Raw genomic sequence first — 21,204 nt, forward strand, 5'->3', positions numbered from 1 at the left:
AATGCTCACTACGCTCATCAGGCTTTAAGTCACAGAATTTACTGAACATCTTATTGGTTATAAGTTAACCTTTGAGACCACAATCCCACCACAAGGTCCACTTTGTGCTTGATCTTATCACATGAGCTTCATCAGCAGATGGAGATTGAGAAGGATGACAGCTTCTATTGGTTCATCACTTTAGTCCACTAATGTATCTCAACAACTATTTGAAAGTTAGAAAGTTTGAAGACATTCATGATCCTCAGAGGATGTATCCTATGGACTCTGACTTTTCCTCTAGTAAGGTTTCCGAACTGAGGTCTTGACTTAATGTTTTCACAACAATTAGCTGAAACAATTTCACTCTATCACCATTGTCAGGTCAAAATGTGTCCAATATTTTGGTTTATGATTAAAAAACCTGCAAAACTGATGACTCTCCCAAAAGCTTCAAACCTTTGGGTCTAGTGCCAATTAGCAAACGCTTGCATGCAAACATGCTAAACTAAGATGGTGATTGGTGAACATGGTAAACATTGCTGGAAGTCAGAACTGTCACTGTGAGAATGTTTGCATGATAAACATCAGCGTTAAGCTTGAAGTGCTTTGCTGCCCACATACAGCCTCACGGAGCCGCGAGCATGGCGCTTCAGTACACTCTGTTTCTGAGCTTTCAAAAGAGCTATTGTTCATGTTAGCCTGAAAACAAAATCCACAGAAAAACAATGGAACCCTATAACAGCTGCGCAACTGTCATCTGCTGATGAAGATCATGTGATATAGCAGAAAGCTCCGGTCAGAGTGAAATCTGAACCTCAAATCATCTGTGATAATGCCGAGGTCATCGTTACGCAACCCCCACGCAGGAGAGCTGTCGCCCTGATATCTATACAACCACACATCAAAGCTTACGGCAATGTCTTCTAAAAGCAAGCACAGCCTCCCCAAACAGACACAGTAACTTCAGTTTGTAGCAAGAGCGATGTAGTTTTATTGGTCTTGAGTTAATTATGCTGAATGGGCAGCCAGGGACATTCTCTGTGTGCTGCTTCACATGGTTTCCACAGGACACGAGAGCAACTCAGTTGTAATGTGAGAGATGAAAACTGTCAATTAGCACGTTAAAATGTCCACATTGGAATCAATTTAAAAGCAAAAGGGAAAAAAAATGAATTATTCTATAATTTAATAATTCTTTATCCAGGAAACTAAAGCTCTAAAGGGTTAAAAACATTCTCTTAAAAATTTAAAAAAAAAAAAAAGCTGACAACAAGAATGAAAAAAAAAAAGGACAGAAAGAATAAGATCACAGAGTCAGGTTTTGTTTGGTTGAGAAAAGAATAAAGGTCAGAGGCACTGGTTTAGGAGGGGGACAAAAGCTGCCCTCGACACTTTCCGGAGGACATCACCCTTCTTTCCTTTGAGTATCAGAGAAGAGAGCGTCCTCTGCGAGGACAGACGCACGGACATAACACAGGCAGAGGTATGGCCAGATCTCCACATTCAGAAGAAAACAGAGCATCACGCTCCCGGTCATTACAGCGAGCTCGGGAGGTGAAGACATTGCAGTTCGAGGTCCAACTCTTCAGAGAAATCATGTAGTGACAGGGTCAGGAGTTCAATGGCGCCCCCTCTCTGCAGAGTAGGGCACTAAAATTAAACACAATGACTGACAGGATCCAACATACTGAGACAGGCATTAGGTCGATGAGATAGCATACAGCATGAGCTCAGACAGGACTCAAGTGGCACAGATGACAGGGAAAGAGACAGAGTATAAGGTATTCTGTGACTGGACGCGTCACAGTCCACATGTGCAATTTTTTAGCCGACAGCAGCTCCACCAAAAACTGCAGGTTCCACCCTCTGATCCCAAGTCAGTTTTTTTTCTTGGATCACATCCTCTGAACAAGATGTGATACAGGTACAAGAGGAGGAGAAGGTGGGCTGATTTGCTCGTTCACAGGTCGTTCGGGTTGACAATGGTAAAGTCAGAGTCCTTGCTGTGGGTGGAGCCCTCGTCTGGGCTGGAAGAGCCCGAGGTGGTGCCGGCCATCAGGGGGTCATGGAAGTTCCCGGCCGCGCCCTCGGGCTCTATTCGCACCAAGCCGCGCCCTCGCCTGATCGGAGGGGTGCGCTCAGCCGCAGCCCTCGCTCCTCCTCCGTCGTTGGCCTGCAGGTCTCCGTCCTGGGACACGAGGATGTAGTCGTCCCAGTTCTTACCCTCTGAGCCGAGGGAAGACGCCACCTGCACAAGACATGGCAAGGGTCGTCAATAGGACACATCTGTGACTCTGCCCGCTTACCTTCACTCATTTGCTCTTGTGCAGTCTGAGTAAATGATAAAAAAAGTGTAACGACTGTCTGCTGCTTGTTTGGCCCTGAAGCTCCATGTATTCAAATGCAACAAAATTCAGACTGCAGGGAACATGTGACTAAGCATTTTCATTATACAGTTGCTGTATTATGCAGCATTATTCTGGGTTTGAATCATTCCTAATGGGACGGCTTTCAGGTCACATGGCCTAATCCTGCAAAGAATACAATTCTGGTACAAACATCGGATCATTTTTGCGCACAGGGTACAATTTATTGGCATTAAAATGATCAGATTTAAAGATAGTGAATACTGGATCAAAAGGTCAAACAATTAGACCAAACAGTGGAGAATTAATCCGGTGTGAACGGAGTGTTTTAGTTAATACCAGTACAGGTGCTGACGGTGCAGACCTCCACTTCCAGCACTCTATAAGAGGACTGGTTAAGTAACCTGTTGCTCGGGTGGGGTCATCGCCTGCTCCTCCTCTTCTTTCTCATCCGTGCTCACGCTCCCGTCGAGATCAGAGTCCCGGTTCCGCCTGCTGTTTCCTTGCTGCAGGCGGTCACTGCGGTGATTGGCGGCGCTCAGAGCAGTTTCAGCAGCAGCTGTGGAGGTGTAGTGATCGTCGGCGATGGTGATCTCCTCATTCTCCTCGGCCTCCAGCTGGCTTTGGTTGAAGCGGAGCGCCCCCTTAAGGATGTCTTTGATCTGACAGGATTTAGGGCCACACATCAGTGTCACTGATCAAAGTGTAGATGTACAGCAACATATTTTAATATGTGCACTCAGCATGCTCAGACTCACCTGTTTGAGTCCAGCCAGTGACACCAGGACCTCATCCTCTTTCTCCAGGTGTTCTTGTAGAATCACTTCCTGGATTTTACCTGTGGAGACATAACTAGCACTTAGTCAGTAGCCACAAAACGAGCAACAAAAATCCCCGATTGAACTATTGGAACAAATTGGAACCACAAAGGAAAAATGACTTTCAGTTATCGGAGCTGATGAATGTTTTAGATGCTGAAAATGAAGATGGAGATTTGACCATCTGGTGCTGCTCTACTCACAGATGTGAGTGTTCATCATCTTGGCACAGTATTTGCTCATGGCCTCCAGGTCGTTGATCTGGCCCTGCAGGAATGATACCTGAGCTTCCAGGTCCTCCTCCTGTGGATAACACACACATGCACACATATATACACACACACAGGTCAGAAGAAGACAAGAAGAGCAGGGGAAGAAAAAGGAGCTTGGCTGCAGAGGGCAAAGAGAGAGACAAGAAGCCCACAGAGGTTAAACTAAGGTTGAAAGTGTGGGATGAGATGAAAAAGTGAGACAGACAAAGAAGACAGACACAAAGACATGGAGACAGTCCAAAAAAAAAGGTCACTATAACAAACAGCTGGCAGAGCAGCTCACCGTCTCTTTCTTGCCCATGGTCTTGCTGTGGGAGCGAGAGCGAGTGATGTTGAAGAAAGACTCCTTCTTGGTGGCGGACAGGGGCGGCGATGAGGTGCTCACGTCACTCCCTCTGGAGGGGGGAAGAGGCGGGGAGGCGGTGGACTGACCCCGCCCACCAGAGAGGCTTTCTATGCTGGGAGAGGAGCTGACCGTCCGGGAGCCTGGAGAAAGAGCAGGAGGGAGGAAGCAAAAAACAACAACACAAAGTATCAACACTATGACAATGGGCACAACAAAAAAGATGTACATATGCACTTTCACAACAGGACAACACTGCTGGAGCATGGACACACATTTCCTTGACCTGACCTTTCAAGTCAAGGTCCATCACTGTTGAAGACCATGACATGTGGACCCTGATTTTAGTTTTTTGTCACATAACACTGTTATTAAAGAAGATTAAACAATGCACAATGCTATAAATGTCTCTCTAAGAAATAAGGAGATGTTCCGGTGGAATTCCTTTAATTTCTAATATCATAATTAAGGAGTATAAGAGTATGGCAAGAATATGAAGTGTGCCACTGGATTAATTATAGACTTGAAATATAATGGAGAGAGTGTTAATTATAAAAGAGCACATATAAATGGATTCATCAAATTGGTATTTAAATGATGCATTAATAAAAAAGAGGTAATTAAATTTGCCACTTAATAACTACGTCTTTATTCTGTGTTTAAATGAAAACCAGATGAATCTTTATCAATTTACTAAATCAATCTAGAATTGCTTTTTATATATATGAATTCATGAATTGATTAGAATTAAAAACTGCATACAAATTCTACTCATTCTAGACTCCATAGAAGAAGCACACTGCATGTTTCTTCGCCCTTACAAACACACAACAATAACAAAAATTACATCTGCTGTCACTTAGAAACAAAGCACACACACACGACAAGCTCTTGAGCACATGTTCAAAGCAATGCTGACAGCAGATGCCACAACACATCCATGCTGCTCCTGCTTTCGCTTCAACTTCCACTGATGCGGTAAGCTGCGATCTCCCTCTGCTGGTCAAAATGTGCTACTACAGGATCTGGACACTCATGTCCATTTAAGGTAACATGTGCAGCATCTAACAAGAAACTAATAAAGCAGCAACAACAGATGAAAGACAAATGAACAAACTTAGTGTGCAGACATGCAACGGAAGTGACGCAAATGAGGACCAAAAGGGGGCGGGTGCCTCACACAAGCAGTTGCCATGGTAGCAGTTACCTTGTGTGTCAGTGTGAATCTGGGCTGGTAGAGAGACCTGAGACACTCCACCTGAAACTACATCTGACAGACAGGAGAGTCAAAGCTGATGCTGCCACATCCACACAAACCAGATATTCACATTACCTGCGCATGCAGCTCATCCACCAGTGACACAGCAGCCAACAAAAAATGCTCAAATCAGTAGTGGGTAGCGTAATCTGTGCTGGAACGAATCTGGATCTTTGTGTGTGTGTGTGTGTGTGTGTGTGTCCCGCCGCTCACCTTTGCTGAGGTGCACAGGCATGCTCTCAGACTTGAGCAGGCGGTAGTGCTGAGTCTGGGTGTGGCTCTGGGCCTGCGGCGGTGCGTGGCCTGATGAGGGCTCAGCCAGCGGGTGGGGAAGGGTGGGCGGAGGCATCGACGCAGGGGAAGTTGACGAAGAGGAGGAAGAGGAGGAGTGCACCTCGCTGTTGATCGGCGAGACGCTGCTGGAGCTACCCGTCATGGCCGGAGCAATGAGCTTCCTGCCGAAGCTCAGCAGGCTGCTGGAGACCTTGTTGATGTTGAGGGGGGTCGGTTTTGCACCGGAACCAGAGCTGGAAGGACAAACGTTGAGGTGAAAAACAAAGGCCCACAGACAGAACAGGACCTGTGGTTTCACAGTAGTTTAGACCCTACAAACTGTTACTGAAAACCTATTTCCAAACCACACTTTCAGTGTTTGTCCTGGCAGCTCTCTTCCTTATTTCTTTGTCTAAGTTGCAGGCAGGTGCATCGACGGACTCTTCCAGATTTGGCAGCTGGCTCTCCTTAAGTTTATGATCCCTGAGCTGTGCTGTTATAAAATCAACCTCAGATGACAAGCAAAAAGTGACGCCATGTAAAGTAATGTCAAACTGACCACTTGAGGAGCTTGTTGTCTGCACTCTCAAGTCTCGCATGTGCTAACAAGACCAGTTTTCAAAGCAGTTCCTGCTTTCAACTGAGCTGCTGCACACAAGAACAGATCACTGTGTAAAAAATAAAGACCTCAAAGTGTTCGCGGTGACGCACTGCCGATCTAAATGTCAAGTGTCTGTAATCTGATTTCCATACAGCAGTGAAATGAAATGGAAGGCGGTTCGGTTGGGTCATAAGACCACAGTACCTTGAGAATGGTGTTCTCTTTCTTGACAGGCAAACTGAGCGACATGCCTGGGAGACGCTGAGGAAACTACAACAGGGATTCATACGAACAAACAAGCTAAAGATGGATTCATCAGGCTTGTCAGTGCGCACAAACAAACGCTGCACAAACATACACCTGTTTGCGGATGTATGGAGAAGTGTTGTTAGTACATTTTGGTACTTTTTTCAATGTGGAAGTGAAGAATAATTATATCTAACTGCTCTGAATTGAAGCAAACCACAACCTCTGTTCTCTGTGAAGGACGAAACTACAAACCTTTTACAGCCACTTTAAAAGTCTACAAGGGCATGAGTGTTTTATATCCACAGAGACAATTTAAAGGGTGCACGGACGTTTGGTTCACACACTGCATGTGGGTTAGAGCGAGGAATAGGCGTGTGCGTGTGTGTGTGTGTGTGTGTGTGTGTGTGTGTGTGTGTGTGTGTGTGCGCTTTACCGTGTCTTGTTCATCAGGTCAGCCCCCCTTGTTTTGTAGTAATCCAGGTTCTGCTGGAACTGGTAGTTGACAGGTCGTGGATGGTTCTACAAAAGGAGCGTGAGAATAAACAAGTTTGGTGTCAGCAAATTAACAACTTAAAAAAAAAAAGTGTCGTGCAGAATTACGCTAAGACACATGAACCTAAAATCTGTGTGCACGCCTGACTACGTAAACAAGCGAATACATGTGCCGTGATGTTTCTGAGTCAGTACATATGAGCAACAAGCCCCCCCCCCCCCCTTGTTATTAGGGATGATGCCGCCCCTCCAGGTGTAACTGTGATGTGGACATGGTGTGACGTGGTCGTTCACCTGGAGGAAATACTGTCACGTTGGATCAGCGCCTTCCTGGATTCTGGAGTAGTGGACAGGAGTGTGTGGAGTTGTTGTGTTGGAGTGAACGGGTCAGTGAGTTTGGAGGAGGAACAGAAGCTGGTTTGTACCGGGACGGTGAGACGCTAGCTCAGGTCACAGACCCGGTAACGTCAGATTTAACAATTATACACGTCAGTGGCTGGTTTTCATGTAAAAGTGAGGAGAGGCAAGAGACTGACAGAAAACAGGCCTCTGATTAAGTGTGTGTGTGTGTGTGTGTGACTGAGAGAGAGCAACAATGAAACAAGGGTGTGATGGGAAAAATATGCTGGGGGCTGCAAGATCGTACAAAAAATGACAACTCGGGCAGCAGAAGTTCTCAAGCTGTCAACACCTGCTCTCGTTTTCACTCTCAACGTCTTGCAGTCACAACGGTCCAACATTGCAAATATTAATTACATCATGGTAACAGCAAGCAGCTACCACAATTTGGCAATAAAAGTTTTGGGAAGTAAAGTGTTTCATGTTCACATTCAGGGTGATTTTCCCCTTTAACACTGGGGCCTTTTCACAGTTTTTCACAGTGTTTGAATTCTCGGTCATGGTCTACTGAAGAACATACCTGCAGACAATGCAGAGGGCAAAAAAGGCACAAAAACTGTCCTTTGTACCACCTTCAGTCCTTTTTGTGGCCATATGACGGTTGGTATAATGACACATATCAATGTTGATTGACAACACGTGGGGCTATAACAAACTCTCTGGTTCCCTCTGACATATAGCAATGCATGCTGGGAGATCACTTTTTTTTAAGGCAGCTTTCCTATTGATCTCCGATGTGATGTTTCATCTTGCAGTATTTCTTTATTTCTCATGTTGAGTTTTGTTTTCCATCAAACAGTATCAGCGGTCTGACACTGTCCTGACCTTGAACTCTATATTCAAATGTTGTGGGTTTTAACGAGACTTATCAAGCTTTGCTCATGTGTTATATACAGCGTGCAGAGGCCTTATCCTGACATGGAAATGTTGAACGTGTGTGTATCTGTGCAACTTCCTCTTTCTTATTAACTGGTTCATTGACTGCACCTGTTCTTCATGTGTTTACCGTAAGTAAGTAAAATCACTGTGTGACCACTGAGGTGCGAGGAACTGAAACTTCTGCTGCCAATTTTAACTTTTCTTTGTTACACCTAAGCATATTTCACAGTGCAACAAGGCTTTTTTTGGGTTTACGCCACACGACTGTCGTTCGAGGATTTCAGCTGTGATTTGCGTTTCACTTCTCTGCAGAAAACAAGGGAGATTATTCTGTTAGTGCAGTATCTCCTCAGCTTTAAGCGCTGAATAATAGAAGAAAAAGAAGCAGCATTCAGCCAACAATTCACACTCCAGGAAAACGTATTTTTATTTTTCTCACCCCCCATTTTCATTCTATGTGTAACACTTCTCCCTTTCTCTTCTCCATTTTAACTTGTGACCTGTCAGGCATAATGAAAGTGCTTAATATACCACAAAGGGACTTTCAGGGAAATCGTGGAGGAACATAAACACTAACTTTCAACATGTATAATCGTTTTCCAATCAATTATGCCACCGTGGTTGTTTGCTTACTTTGGGATCTCGGAGGAAAAGAGCCTTTTGCAGCAGAGAGTTGATGTCTCCTAATGGAGGGTAGTGCATTAGAAGGCCCAGGCAGGTCTGGAAGTTACTAGCAATGACTGAAACAGACAGAGCAACAAATGCATGATTAGCGATGCTGTGCACTGATTAGGTTACATTTGCACTGGATCAAACAGTGACAATTAGCACTAGTGGTTAGTTTAAAAAATAATGTGAGAGCACTCTGTGTTGAGCTTAAACAGACACATGCACCTGTTGTTAGAGACCTTTCCATTATGGGACAGTCCTCCAACTCAAACGCTAAGCTGTCTGTTCAACTCCTGTATACAGGACTGCGCTCTGACTCCCTAGAACATGATTGCATATGCTTTCAAAAATAGCTTCAAACAGAAAAAAAACAACTTAACGCTGCTGCACCACGAAACTTGGCAAGCACCAAACAACCAGTCCTACTCGCAGCTGCATCACACTTCATCCAGCGCCGATCAAATGTGCGAAAACTGATTTTCTCCAAACGTTCCCATCAATCCTTTGTCATTCTTCTACCTGCATCTGCAGCTACAAGGAGTTTTTAAACTGCTCATGAAACGGAAACGCACTTTAATAGATTCCTCTGTATGACCTACATAAGCAAACTTCAGGGATATAGCTTCACTGCTGTCACACTTCTTCTCCATGGTATTTACTCCCGAGATTGGCTACTTCTATAGGTGCGCTTGGACAGGAAGCTTAAAATGCAGCTTGGCTGAAAACTCCCTTGAAGAAGCGTTGTATTCATGTGCATTTGGTTCCCTGGCATCTGCTCCACAGCAGCAGGGATTTAGTGTCAGGCGCAGTGTTTGCCGACATCACAGCTCAAGCCCCCGTCCTGCCTGTATGCATGGCAGCAAAGCTTTACTGTATTCTATTTAAAGCAATATGACTCCATCTAATTAAATGAGGTGGAGTAAATCACATTCTTCCAGTTAAGTGTTTCTTATGAAATTACATGCTACAAAGACAACACATGGCCTTATTGGATTATTTCAGAAATAAATGGAGCGTACGAGCGTCTCGGATGTAGAGCAGCATGGCCACAAAGATATAGTCCACCAGGTCCAGAGTGATGCTGTCAGCAAACAGAGCATCCCAGACCACCAGCAGGTCCTGCAGCGGAAACTCGCGGCCGAACAGCAGACGTACCCACCGGCTGCAGGACACACAGACAGACAGAGACAAGGTAACTGCATCTGTGTACAACTGAGGGTCAAAGCAAGTATCAGACGCACTGGACTGAGGCTACTGACATGCCGTAGATTTGCGGGGCGATCTCCAGCCGGTTGAGGTGCATATGAAGTTCAACGTCGTGCTTCTTCACCAGCTGGTCCTGGATGCGGTTGACTTTGGTCACGATGGCGACAGATGGCCCGGAGTCCTGGGGCCGAGCGAAGGGGATGCTGGTCAGCATCTCTTCCTTACCCTGGAGCAGCAGATCATTGTGTAATTACCATATCATTATATAAACATCAGTCAGCAGCATCTATGTCCATATGATCAACTTTTGCAAAAATGTGCTGGTTTTCCTATTTAGATACTGGAACATTCATTGAAGCTATAACCCTTGAGAATCATTGTGAAGTCAAAACCCATTTATTCACTATTTATGGTGAGCATTTTTCAGAAAAACCCCTTCAATGTATTTTTCCATTCGGTAATTACCTCGGTATTTAACTGTTGCTCATTTTCATGTCTACTGCCGGTCATGCTAATGAGGCCCACTTAAGATTAACTGAGTGTCTGCAGTGTTAGCTTTCACCTGTGCTTCATGTTGCTGCATTCTATTCCCATCATTTCTCATTTGTAGGCTTGTTACACTGTCACATACTGTGAAGCAGTCACAGAAACTGCAATGTATTCTTAACCTCGATCAATCATTAAAGATGCGTTTATAAGAGAATGATCATTTCTGACTGTTTTTTGACAGTGAATTCAGTTGGAATTTTAAAAGCAGTAATGCTACAAGAAGCCGTAGCTGCAGTGAGCTGTTAGATGAAGAGCTGCAGGCTGCACCACCTTCTCCACATCAATGCTTCACGGTGCCCGGCTGCTGTATGGAGAATGACTTGCATTATGTGCAGCATTAAAAGCAGCTCACGGGTCAGATTATTATTGAGAGGCGTCTTTAATAAAACAACAGGGGTTCGTTTGGCTACACTGTAAACAGATACATCAGCTGCTCTGCTGTATTTCTGACCAAGTAGCCGCTCGAGAAGTCTTTGCTGTAGCGTTACCCAGCACTTTCATAGCCTGATGTATGTCACATGTCATGTCTTCTGCACAGTCGCTATAGTGAAATCAGCACATATTGTATTACAATGTCAAAAGCAGTTCTTCAGATCAAACTGACCTTCCTCACTTCTCTCTCAAAGCTGGAGAACCACGGTTCTGCTGTCTCCATCAGCTGCGAGAACAAGGCACTATAGACAGAGGTGTGTGTGTGTGTGTGTGTGTGTGAGTGAGAGAGAGAGAGAGAGTGAAAATGTGTGGAGGAGAGAGAAAGAGTCGGAGATAATGAGCAAACAATGAGGGTGCATATTGTGAGATGCAAATAGACATGTTAACCAATTCCAATTATTTGAAAATTAATGAAATTTCTGGTCTCAATGGTCTGATATACTCACTAGGCATCGTGCTCAAGGTACTCTGGGTTCAGCAGACACATCATCTCCTCACTATGGAAAAACAAAAAGTGACCTTTCCCCAAATAAATGCAGAAATATTTTTGGCTTCTGACTCGAGCGCCCACAGGTCTTAATGCATTTATGTCAACTAAAGGGTGAGAGATTCGGTTTCACGGCTCTGATGAACTGACCTGGGGCTGGCCGTCTCGCTGGCGTGCTGGAAGGCTTGATGGTCACAGTGCAGCACAAACACTATGGGAGCGAGCAACTCGTGCATCCCCTACAGGCAGAAGAAGAAGAGACAGAGGCAGAGAGAGTGCAAGATGTTAAGAGGACGGGGAAATTATGGTTCATTTGTGGTCAGTCTTTCTTTAATAGTGATGCACGAGGTTTGTAATCGGTGTTGACAGGTTTAATTTCGATATTGTTAGCCACTGCCCGGCCATGTGTCACTTCCAGTTTGCAAAAAAGATGCTTTACTGGCCGTCTATTCATTCACTGGCACCTGTTACAGACACTGATAATGATTAGGTTACAAATGCATTTTGTTCTTCTGTCTGAGCTCACTGGGCGCTGAGAAGCCCACACGTACACGCCTTGATTACTGAAGCTGCGGCTCAGTGAGAAAACACCTGAGGCTAGCGAATTCCCAGCTTCAGCTAACGTTAGCACGGCTGCAGCCCGTGCCTAAAAAGCTGAAGCCTCCACAGACGACTGGCCTTTTTTTAATTGTCTTGGTTGACATTAGCTTAGCATTTTCACTAGCATTAGCCAACACTCAGCCACTGGTTGCATGCAAAATTCCTTGCAAACATGCTATTTAGTATGCTGAAACAGTATGTGAGATTTTTTTCAAACGTTACTGTACCCAACCTGATGTCACATGTACCTGTTTATACAGTAACTGTTCATTTTCTCTGGCATAACAGAAGAGAATGTCGGTCAGCTTGGTCCTCACATCGTCGTCCTGGAAGTAACGAATCTCAGGAAACCTTATGCAAAGAGATAGAAAGACAGAGAGGAGGGCTTTGAAATCATGTTGACAGCAGAGAGCTTTCAGGCGTTACAGGTAAATAAAGAGGGTGACAGTGATACTGACGTTCTCATCACGTCCTGTTTGATCATCCCCTTCAGCTCTTTATCTTGGAAGAACTTGTTCCACAGGCTCTGGACAGGAGAGGCAAAAATAAGACAAAGGCAAACAAACATTACTCAGAAACCTGCAGGATTTGGGGAATGTGGAGGAACCACTGACTGTGACAAGACGGTGATGACAAATAGTGACCGTTTTATGAGTGACTGGAGAACCGAATTGCAGCATAAATAAATGATAGAGAGCACGGCCTGTCCAATGACAGAATTTTAAGATGCTCTTTCTACAACTTTTCAACGCAATAACTTACCCAACTCGATTTTGCAATTCTGTCCTGAATAACTAAATTAGATGAAATGCTGATTACAGAAGTGACACACCACTGTGGTGTAACTGAGCAGCCTCTTGTGTATCTTAAATGTCCATGTGAAATGTCCCTCATTATTGGAAACTTCGCTCTTCACATATGTTGAACTGACTCTGAACTGAGACTTTACATTTTTCATGTTCAGCTAACCTGCTGTGCTCTGACTAAAAGGCTCACACTAACAATTCATTTCAATCAATTAATAGAAAGTGAACCAGCTGAACACTGTCTCTATTTTCTCTATAATTAGTAACAAATTGCATCGGCTTTTCCAGGAAATGTCCTGGGAAATTGTTATCCCCTGACGGCCAATGGCAGCTTTTGTTACCACTGTAATTATCAGTGTGGCTCATCACCGCATCAGACAGTGTTACAGGTGCAGGAAAATGTATTGTGAGATGAAAAATAAATAAATAAATTTGTTTTTGAGTATTCTTAACACTTTGCCCATTCAGTGGCTTAATGATTACTTTTTAAAATCTGTTCATGAATCAACAATAATTAATCAGTGAAAGAGTCTAACTCTCGCAACAACACAGTCTGGAAGGAATGTTTCGGGGTCACATTTTGCATGCAAATACAACCCTGAGTCCAAAAACAGTCGGGACGCTGTGTAAAACTTCAACAAAAACTGTATAAAATCAATTGTAAATGAACAGTGTTTACAGACAACAGTTTAACAAAGTGTTCTGAGCCCATGCACTAATATCCTTTATCCAATCATGTGTTCACCAAATGCAAATCAGTGTTGTCTGGAATAAATGACTATCAAATCACACAGACACTCACCCCCTCATCCTGGGACAGCGGGTTGTTGATCACCAGGTCCTGCTGGCCTTTAGCCTTGCGAGGGTTGGTGATGTGCTGTGATCAAAAAGAGGAAAACACACAGATGGCAATTAGAGCCATTCACAGATCAGTGATCAGTTAATTCCCAAAGAGTTGCACTGCTAGCAATGCACCACCATATTGTGACTTGAACTCCCTCAGCTATTACAGCATACTGGAGGCAGTTTTAAGTTCTACTTCGTGCGAGTAGTGACTCAAAACAGTGAATAAATATATTTAACTCAATAATTAGAAAAATACTCAAGGACATTTTTTACTAAGCCGTAAAGCTCTTTAAATTCAAACACACAAAAAAGCAAGCGCAACTTCGGGTGACCATTTTCTCATCATGCCACACGGTGGCGCTCTCACCGTCTCTTTGATCTTCTCATACTGGCCCCGCAGCTCCTTGGTCTTGTTGATCCACTGACCCTTGTCTTCTGGAAGAGCCTCCAGATACAACTGCAGGCAGCAGGTGCAAAGGTTACTGCACGCACCCGCAACAAGAGCTCAAACACGCAGAGAACAGACACTTTCAAAACTGCACTGAAGGCCTCTGTTTTCCACCACAGAAGAAGCAGCTGCCAGAACTGCAGTCTTTTCTGCTGCAGGAAAAATTGCCAAAGCTACTTTAATCAAGCCCGATAGGACGGCTTGATCCATCTGGCAGTTACCTTCCAGCATACGCTCCGAAAGCGGCTGCTCCTCAGTCGACCGTTGATGCCTGCCTGCCGGATCCTGGCCAGGTAATTACTGTGGAGGAACAAGTCGTCCCATTCTTTCCTGTGCGGGGGAGGGGAGGCAGAGGACGAGGAGATTTATGAGCTTCTCAGCCCAAATCGGGTTCGGTATTCCATCTAATGTGTCATCCAGCCGTAAACCGGGAGGCTGGAGCCCTGAGTTGGGCCAGGAGTTTATGGCACACCCACACAAGAAAATACTCACCTGTATGAGAGGAAGGTTGACTGAGGCTGTGAGTAAGTGCTGCTGTCAAGAGATCCTCCTGTTAGAAGAGACACAGGCACAGCCACAAGGGGGAGACGTAAACAACCAGAGTTAGGAGTGAAACTAGAAATCAATCATTTTTAAAGCCTGTGAACACTGGATCATAAACAAAAACATAACCTTTGACAACTGCCATAATAAGGAACTGGCCTGTTTACGGCTTTCAAATGACCCATCAGTTATTTTTGGGGCGTCTTTTTCGAGCCGTGTAGTGGAGCAAAAAGGCCCAGGAGCAGGGAAAGTGACGACAGAGAGCAAAGCGCCGCGCTCCTCCTCGTCTTTATTGGCGGTAATAAGTCTAATTTGGCCCGCAGGTGAACACGCATTCAAGTTGGAGAGCTGTCTATCAACATTAGTTACAGGAGTGGATCATTCCACAGGGACACTCAGCATGAATATTCATCAGTTCCACAACATGCCAGCCCCCAACATTTTCTCTCCCTCGCACACGTAAACATAAAAACACAAAAACACCCTCAGCCCGGGGGCGTCGCCAGCCACGACTGTGACTCACACTTCACAGTGAGCATCACTTTTCTTTTTTATCATCTCTGCCCATCTACAACCTCAAGTTACTGTGCCGCTCGCTCCTGCTCCGCGCCTCGTCTACTGGTGAGAGCCATCACTCCTCTGAGTGTAAGAGTAGGTTTAATACCCTCATATAAATCTATGGAAGAGGCGACTGACAGGGCTGCTTTTAAGGGGCCGTTTAATAGAATATCCAGAGCCTGCTTCTTTATAATGTAAAAACAATATGAAACAAAAAACAACAGCAGTCCCAACATGACAAAAAGCACTGTATGTGATCCAGAGTTTAAATCAGAGTCTAGTCATGTGTGACAGTTTGACGTACTGCTGTGGTTCTTATTGAAGTTATGGAGCGGATCGAAGCCCGTCTCCTGCTGCTCGTCTGTCTGGAGCGGGTGGGGGGTCTCGAAATTGGGGTGCTGCATGACCACGACCCAGCCGGACCTGGAGAGAAGTAAAAGGAGAGCGGAGAGAAAGAATGAATAAAAACACAAGAAGAAAGCTGAATGAAGTCACAGCAACAGATCAGCCAGAGACAACCAAAAGTCCAAAGCAAACTTTGGGTAGATCAGGTCATGTCATGCATGACTTTTGAACTCAGAAAACAGCCCAAAAATCTGCAAATGATAAAGAACAACAGCTTCCCTCTGAACTAACATCAACTGACTGGGAGGCTGACCTTCGATCAGAAACTGTGCTGACAGACAGTGTTCCTCTCTAGCTGACCTCAGACCTCTGTCTGATCTACTGCATGAACCGAAAGTCTGCTGCTAACATTAAACACCCTTGAACTGTTTCATCTCAGGACTTACTTTGACAGTCTCGTGATTCTCCTCAGCCAAGAAAAAGACGACTCTGCAGGAAGGAGGAGGAACAATAATGAAAGTAAGCACCTTCAGCAACAACACAGTGAGCTGTGGTGGCTCAACTCATGACTTTATATTTTAGAATAACATCTGCATAAAGCTTTGACCTCTAATTCACTATCTGCCACGGTTATGGAAGATCAACTGGAATATATGTTGAAGACATGACAGGAATAATCATAAATACAACCCTGAATCCAAAAAGGTTGGGACACTGATGCCTGTCAAAAAGGATTAGCGAGTTATCATCAAGTTGGAATCAGGTTTGTGGTTCTCAGTGACTACAGCTGATAACTTTGTGGTTGTGCAGATCACAAACACAAGTTGCTGTTTATTCACCTTCTGCATTTAACGCAAATTTGCTGCACTAAAAAAAAAAAAAAAAAAAAAAAAAGTGACACTGATTACAGTCAGTGAAGAATGGCTTAAATTAACAAGAAGCACTTGAGCTGCCTGACGCCCCGCCACGCTCACTGTGATATATTAAACATAAGCAGTAATGCTAATGAGGTCATTAAGTAGGCAAATTAATGCATTAATTAAATGTTTTGATGTCAACACACCGGTCTTCACATAACACAGAGACAGTATTAACTGTGTCTCCGAAGTTATTAAGGAGCTACTACAGTTTGAAGGAAATTTGTGGCTGCTCCTAAAATGAAAACGTGTGTAGCTCGGCGCTTCAAAATGGAATCAGATCATCTCCTACAGGAGGAGGCCATGGTGAGGTATGAAGTTTCTCTTATAGATTGATCTTGATTAATATTTGCATAGTGCACACAGATAGTGTCCATGCTGTGCTGTGTCCATGCACAGCACAGCATGGTGTCAAAACACAGGGTACAAAATCACAAAATCGTCTACTACTACAACACTGAATAAACAAACAATCAATAACATAAGGGTGAAAAATATTACATATTTCTATTAATATTTATCAGAGCTGCAACAACCAGTCGATTAGTTGATCAACCGTTCTGATAATTAATTGTCTGTTATTTTTCAAGCAGAAATGCCAAACATTTGCCGTTTCCAGCGTCTCAAACGCCCAGTTTTCTGCTTTTCTTTGTCTTATATAACAATGAACTGAATATTTGGGGGGTTGGACCGTTGGACGGATAAAACAAGCCATTTGAAGACATCACACTGGAAATCATAATGGGCACTTTTCATTATTTTCTGACAGTTTATAGACAAATGATTACCCAGTTAATGCAGATTAAATCAGCAGATTAAACAATAATGTTAGTTTTAGCCTTAATATTCGTATTAATGATGTCATGTCAGTGAATCGGCGTGCAGTGCAGCAGGGCAGTAAATTGAATTTATCAAATCTGTCATTATGAAACTTTATTTCTGAAAATAATTGTTCACTGATGTGAGTCACATCAGACGCACTGCGCATCGCAAGAGGTGGATGTGACACCTGGGCTCAAACTGTCCAGCGGGGCAGCAGACAAAGCAGGATTCACGGAAAAATCTATGCCGTAATAGTTTGAAGGTCTTTGTTATTCATGAAAAACGAAGCACTCACCACAAATATGTTTACACAAACACAACAAAGCATTGCAAAAATTCACTCATTCACTAAAATCCTCAGCAGGTACACCCTGAGCCAACGCCTCTCAGCCAACAAACACAGTAATGAGAGAAGTTGAACTTTCTCCGAGAGACGTCACAATCTAGGTTAAACAATTCTGCCTCCATTCTTCATCCGGCTTGGGATTATTCCACGTTTATGAATATGGTTAGCCTAATACACAGGCCTACAGATAGGACGCTTCCACAGAGCATTATGTTTTCTTTCGCTTTATTAATTGTGGAAATAACACAACAAAGGCATCTCTTAAACCTATTAACCATGTGAAAGGAACGCCGCTCGATAAATCAGCCACACGCGCCATCAAAATAGAAATAATTTTATATGCATAATGTATGTGCCTGTTTTCTTTGGAAACATCTGTTCTCCTCAAAGACTAATGCTCTCCTTAAGTCTCAGGGTTTTTTCCCCCCTTCCCTCATAAAAAGGATATTATCCCATTAAATAATCGTAACTAATCCACAACTATAGGGAAAGACAGAGCAGCGTAGTGAAGGTATCTCCAATAATAGTCTGTTTTCTTAGTTTTACTTTAAAAGATTGGCATGAAAGAGTTCTGAAACTCTCCTGAGCAACTACAAATATAACTGCAGTCACCTCGCAAAGAATATTAATTCACATCATCACTATCTGACTAAAATCTGCTCTGCACAAAGTGTTAAAAGATATTTTGAGGAACGTTTTTCCCTACAGACCTGCAAGCACATCCAGCGCTTTGTCCCTTCTTTCCAAAAATAAAGAGTCGCTGAAACTTTCTAAAGAGGCCTTCACAGATCACTCACTGCGACTTGTGCTTTGAGGAGGCATGTCTTGTGCGTGTGTGTGTGTGTGTGTGTGTGTAAGCCTTTATGACTGAATGAACGATGATAGAGAAAAAGACTGAAGGCGTCCCCATGTTAGCACAATCTTGCCCGGAGCGCCTCTTCTCTTCGCCTTCTGCCGCCTTCATTACTTCCTCCTGGAGTCGAGCGTAAAAAGACATCCTAACTTTACTACATGATAATCAAGGCAGAATTAGCTTCTGCATTATTCAATCCGCAGCACCTGGAGACACCTCAATAATTCAAAACACGAACCTTTCATGAAATAATCAAATCAATACATAATGAAATGCGTAAATAAATCAACAGACAAATAAAGTGCGTCCATCTGTTCTGAGGTAGGTTGTCAGTTCCTGGGATTTACATCAAGAGTCTGCGAAGCTGAATCCAAAGTGAAGCCATTACATTATCGTGTTACACACATTAAGATCCCTCAACATTTTCTTTTTTAAAGTCATCATCTCAAGCATGATTTCAAAGCAGCGACACAGATGTTTTGGATTGTGTAAAGCACAATGGACGCATACCGAAGTCAGGTCGGGCCACCTTGAACCTCCAATAATCCTCAGTGTATACTACGAAACATTCCACATTTCACTTCCCTTTATTTCAACACGCATTCAGCCTGAAAGGGGCCACGATTATCACTGTATCTGAGCCTAAAACTTTCCTCCACTTCTCCTGCTTTCCCACTCGATCAAAGCCAGCGGGCAGGCATCGCATTCTTTTGGGTCATGAGAATATTTCAGAGCTGCGGATCAGCTGAACGAGCCAAGTTGACAAATTCAAATTCACTGCAGCTCTTCTTCAAAATGCAGAGGCAGGTTTTGTCCGTGCGTTGGCTGACAACCACATGCTAAAGATCCCACGCTCGAGTTGAGCTGACACGAAAAAAAAACACACACAAAGAAAAGCTTCAGCCCGCCCAAAGCTCATTGGCCTAAAGGCACAAAGGCTAAAATATTCTGAAACTAAACCCGGATTAAATTGTATTAAATGTTTTGCTGGAGCGCCTGCAGAATTTCTATTTAGAGACATATGAGTGAATTACAACTGTAGCTCCTCTGACATGAACAGGCTGCAGCCTTGTTCTCCGCTCCATACTGCTCCATAATGTCCATACTCTTTAAGTATGCACTAATAATATCAGTCATTAGCTGTAGCGGGCCATCAGTCCTCATTCCAGCTCACAGCAACTCAGGGCAGTCTAAGGTAAAACAGTCAGTAAGTGGGCTCTTTAGAGCATGAATATTCAAAAAGGATTGTGCAAAAGGCGACGAGAGGAGCTGTCACCGGCGGTGGCAGCGGCAGGATGCAGTTCAGTCAAAGTGAAACAGCCCAGCTAAACAAACTCACATGCCTCTGCTTCAGCACGCAGCCAGAGCCCAGAAACCTTCGCAGTCACATGCTCCGCAAGAAGCTGAGAACATGCATGGGACTTGAACCTTGGCAAACCACCGTGAGCTTGACTGATTCGGCTGCCAAATAAATGACTACACAGTTAATCTGGCATATCTGCCTGTAAGCAAAAACTACTGCAGCCTGGGTGTTGACACGGGATAGGAAAAGCTGGAAAGAAAACATATTTCTACCACAAGCAAGATGTGAATTACTGGATGGTTTCACCTCTCGGGCCTCTAAATCTCTAAAACAAACCAAAAAATTAGTTGATCTGCTCACAACTCACTGACTTATGAAACTGGTGGTCAGATGTTAAAAATGGGAACCGCTGCACTAAAGGAAAATCTAAAGTGCAAGAAGAGCAAGAGGGAAACCTTCAAACATGCAGCAGCACACTGTGAAGTTCACCAAGCATCACCTACAACACATCTCATCTCACTATCAATGCAGGCAGCAAAGGCCAAGGTTTAAGTCCATTTTTTCCAGAGTTAAAGGGTGAACAGCAAAGCTTTGTACTGGCCTGCCTCTAGAAGAGTGGACATGTGTGTGAAGCCGCATTAACCCGTACAGACAGGCACTGCTAGCTGTCCCCAAACCCCTGCACTGCCCTGGAGCCCCATCACTTCATCTGTCAGGCATGGCGGGCCAGCTCCAGGAAATAGGCTAAAGGTAAACTACACGAGCATACCTGTCACAAAGAGGAACCGTTTAGCTCCACTTTTCACAGCATAATTCACAGCCCGCGTTGACAACGTGTGTATAATTTGAGGTGAAATGAACGCAGTGTCCGGCTTTAATGCGCCACGGGTGGTGACAGCCAGCGGGGTTATCGATGCCAGCAGGGCGAAACGCCAAACGACAGCTAAACTAGCTCCTGTATCGGCTAACGATGCTAACTGAAGGCTAAACTGGTTCAATAAACGTGCAATAACTAGCTGTAGTTGTCAGTGTGGAGTGAATACAACAGGAAGCAGGTAAGCTAATGTGACGTTAGCCTGAATGTTAGCACGGGCCCGTCCTTACTTCCGACGCAGCCGCTGTGACACACCAGACAAACTTAAAACACCCTCACACACACACTCAAACACACACACAGACAGGGTGAGTAGTGGCACACAGTCACCCACAACCCGCTGCGTGCTTCGTCTACCTGTTCAGATCACGCAGGACTCCTCATTCTGCTGTGTCGGGACTGTCTGCTGATTTGTAAACAGTAGCGGGTCAGGCGGATGTGCTGAGGAGCAGCTGACTGATCATGTGACCGGGGAGCTGAGGCTGATGGCGCCGCTGTCTGCAGGTAGGCTGTGCCCCTCCACCCCCGAGCTAAGCAGTTCAGTGCCGTAAAGTCAACACAGCATTGACTCACGAGGCTTCACTTTGCAGTAGCTCAAACGCGTGTGCACACAGCGTCCTACACGACGAATCAGCACTTGTGTAACGTTGGGAAACAGAAACCCGGCT

The 21,204-nt window shown here is 44.4% G+C and overlaps 1 protein-coding gene across 2 annotated transcripts; it reads right to left on the reverse strand.

Annotated features, from left to right (window-relative positions):
* Window positions 1-947: 947 nt before the first annotated feature.
* tbc1d5 (TBC1 domain family, member 5) lies at window positions 948-20,992 on the reverse strand. Of its 2 annotated transcripts, XM_076755296.1 has the most exons (23): window positions 20,894-20,992; window positions 15,868-15,910; window positions 15,381-15,499; window positions 14,468-14,525; window positions 14,197-14,305; window positions 13,895-13,984; window positions 13,484-13,558; window positions 12,334-12,401; window positions 12,124-12,226; window positions 11,426-11,514; window positions 11,235-11,285; window positions 10,961-11,030; window positions 9,861-10,033; window positions 9,621-9,763; window positions 8,566-8,672; window positions 6,596-6,681; window positions 5,253-5,566; window positions 4,989-5,051; window positions 3,722-3,924; window positions 3,370-3,469; window positions 3,107-3,186; window positions 2,753-3,010; window positions 948-2,230 (listed from the first exon to the last, which is right to left on the reverse strand). In XM_076755296.1, the coding sequence occupies exons 3-23, from the start codon at window positions 15,478-15,480 to the stop codon at window positions 1,943-1,945; spliced, it is 2,628 nt and encodes an 875-aa protein (XP_076611411.1). In that variant the 5' UTR covers window positions 15,481-15,499; window positions 15,868-15,910; window positions 20,894-20,992; the 3' UTR covers window positions 948-1,942. The 2 variants fall into 2 exon arrangements, with proteins under 2 accessions (XP_076611411.1, XP_076611412.1); XM_076755297.1 differs by lacking the exon at window positions 4,989-5,051 and having other exon boundaries at window positions 949-2,230.
* Window positions 20,993-21,204: the final 212 nt, after the last annotated feature.

Source organism: Chaetodon auriga, chromosome 17 (assembly GCF_051107435.1).
Source record: "Chaetodon auriga isolate fChaAug3 chromosome 17, fChaAug3.hap1, whole genome shotgun sequence".
Taxonomy (NCBI): domain Eukaryota; kingdom Metazoa; phylum Chordata; class Actinopteri; order Chaetodontiformes; family Chaetodontidae; genus Chaetodon; species Chaetodon auriga.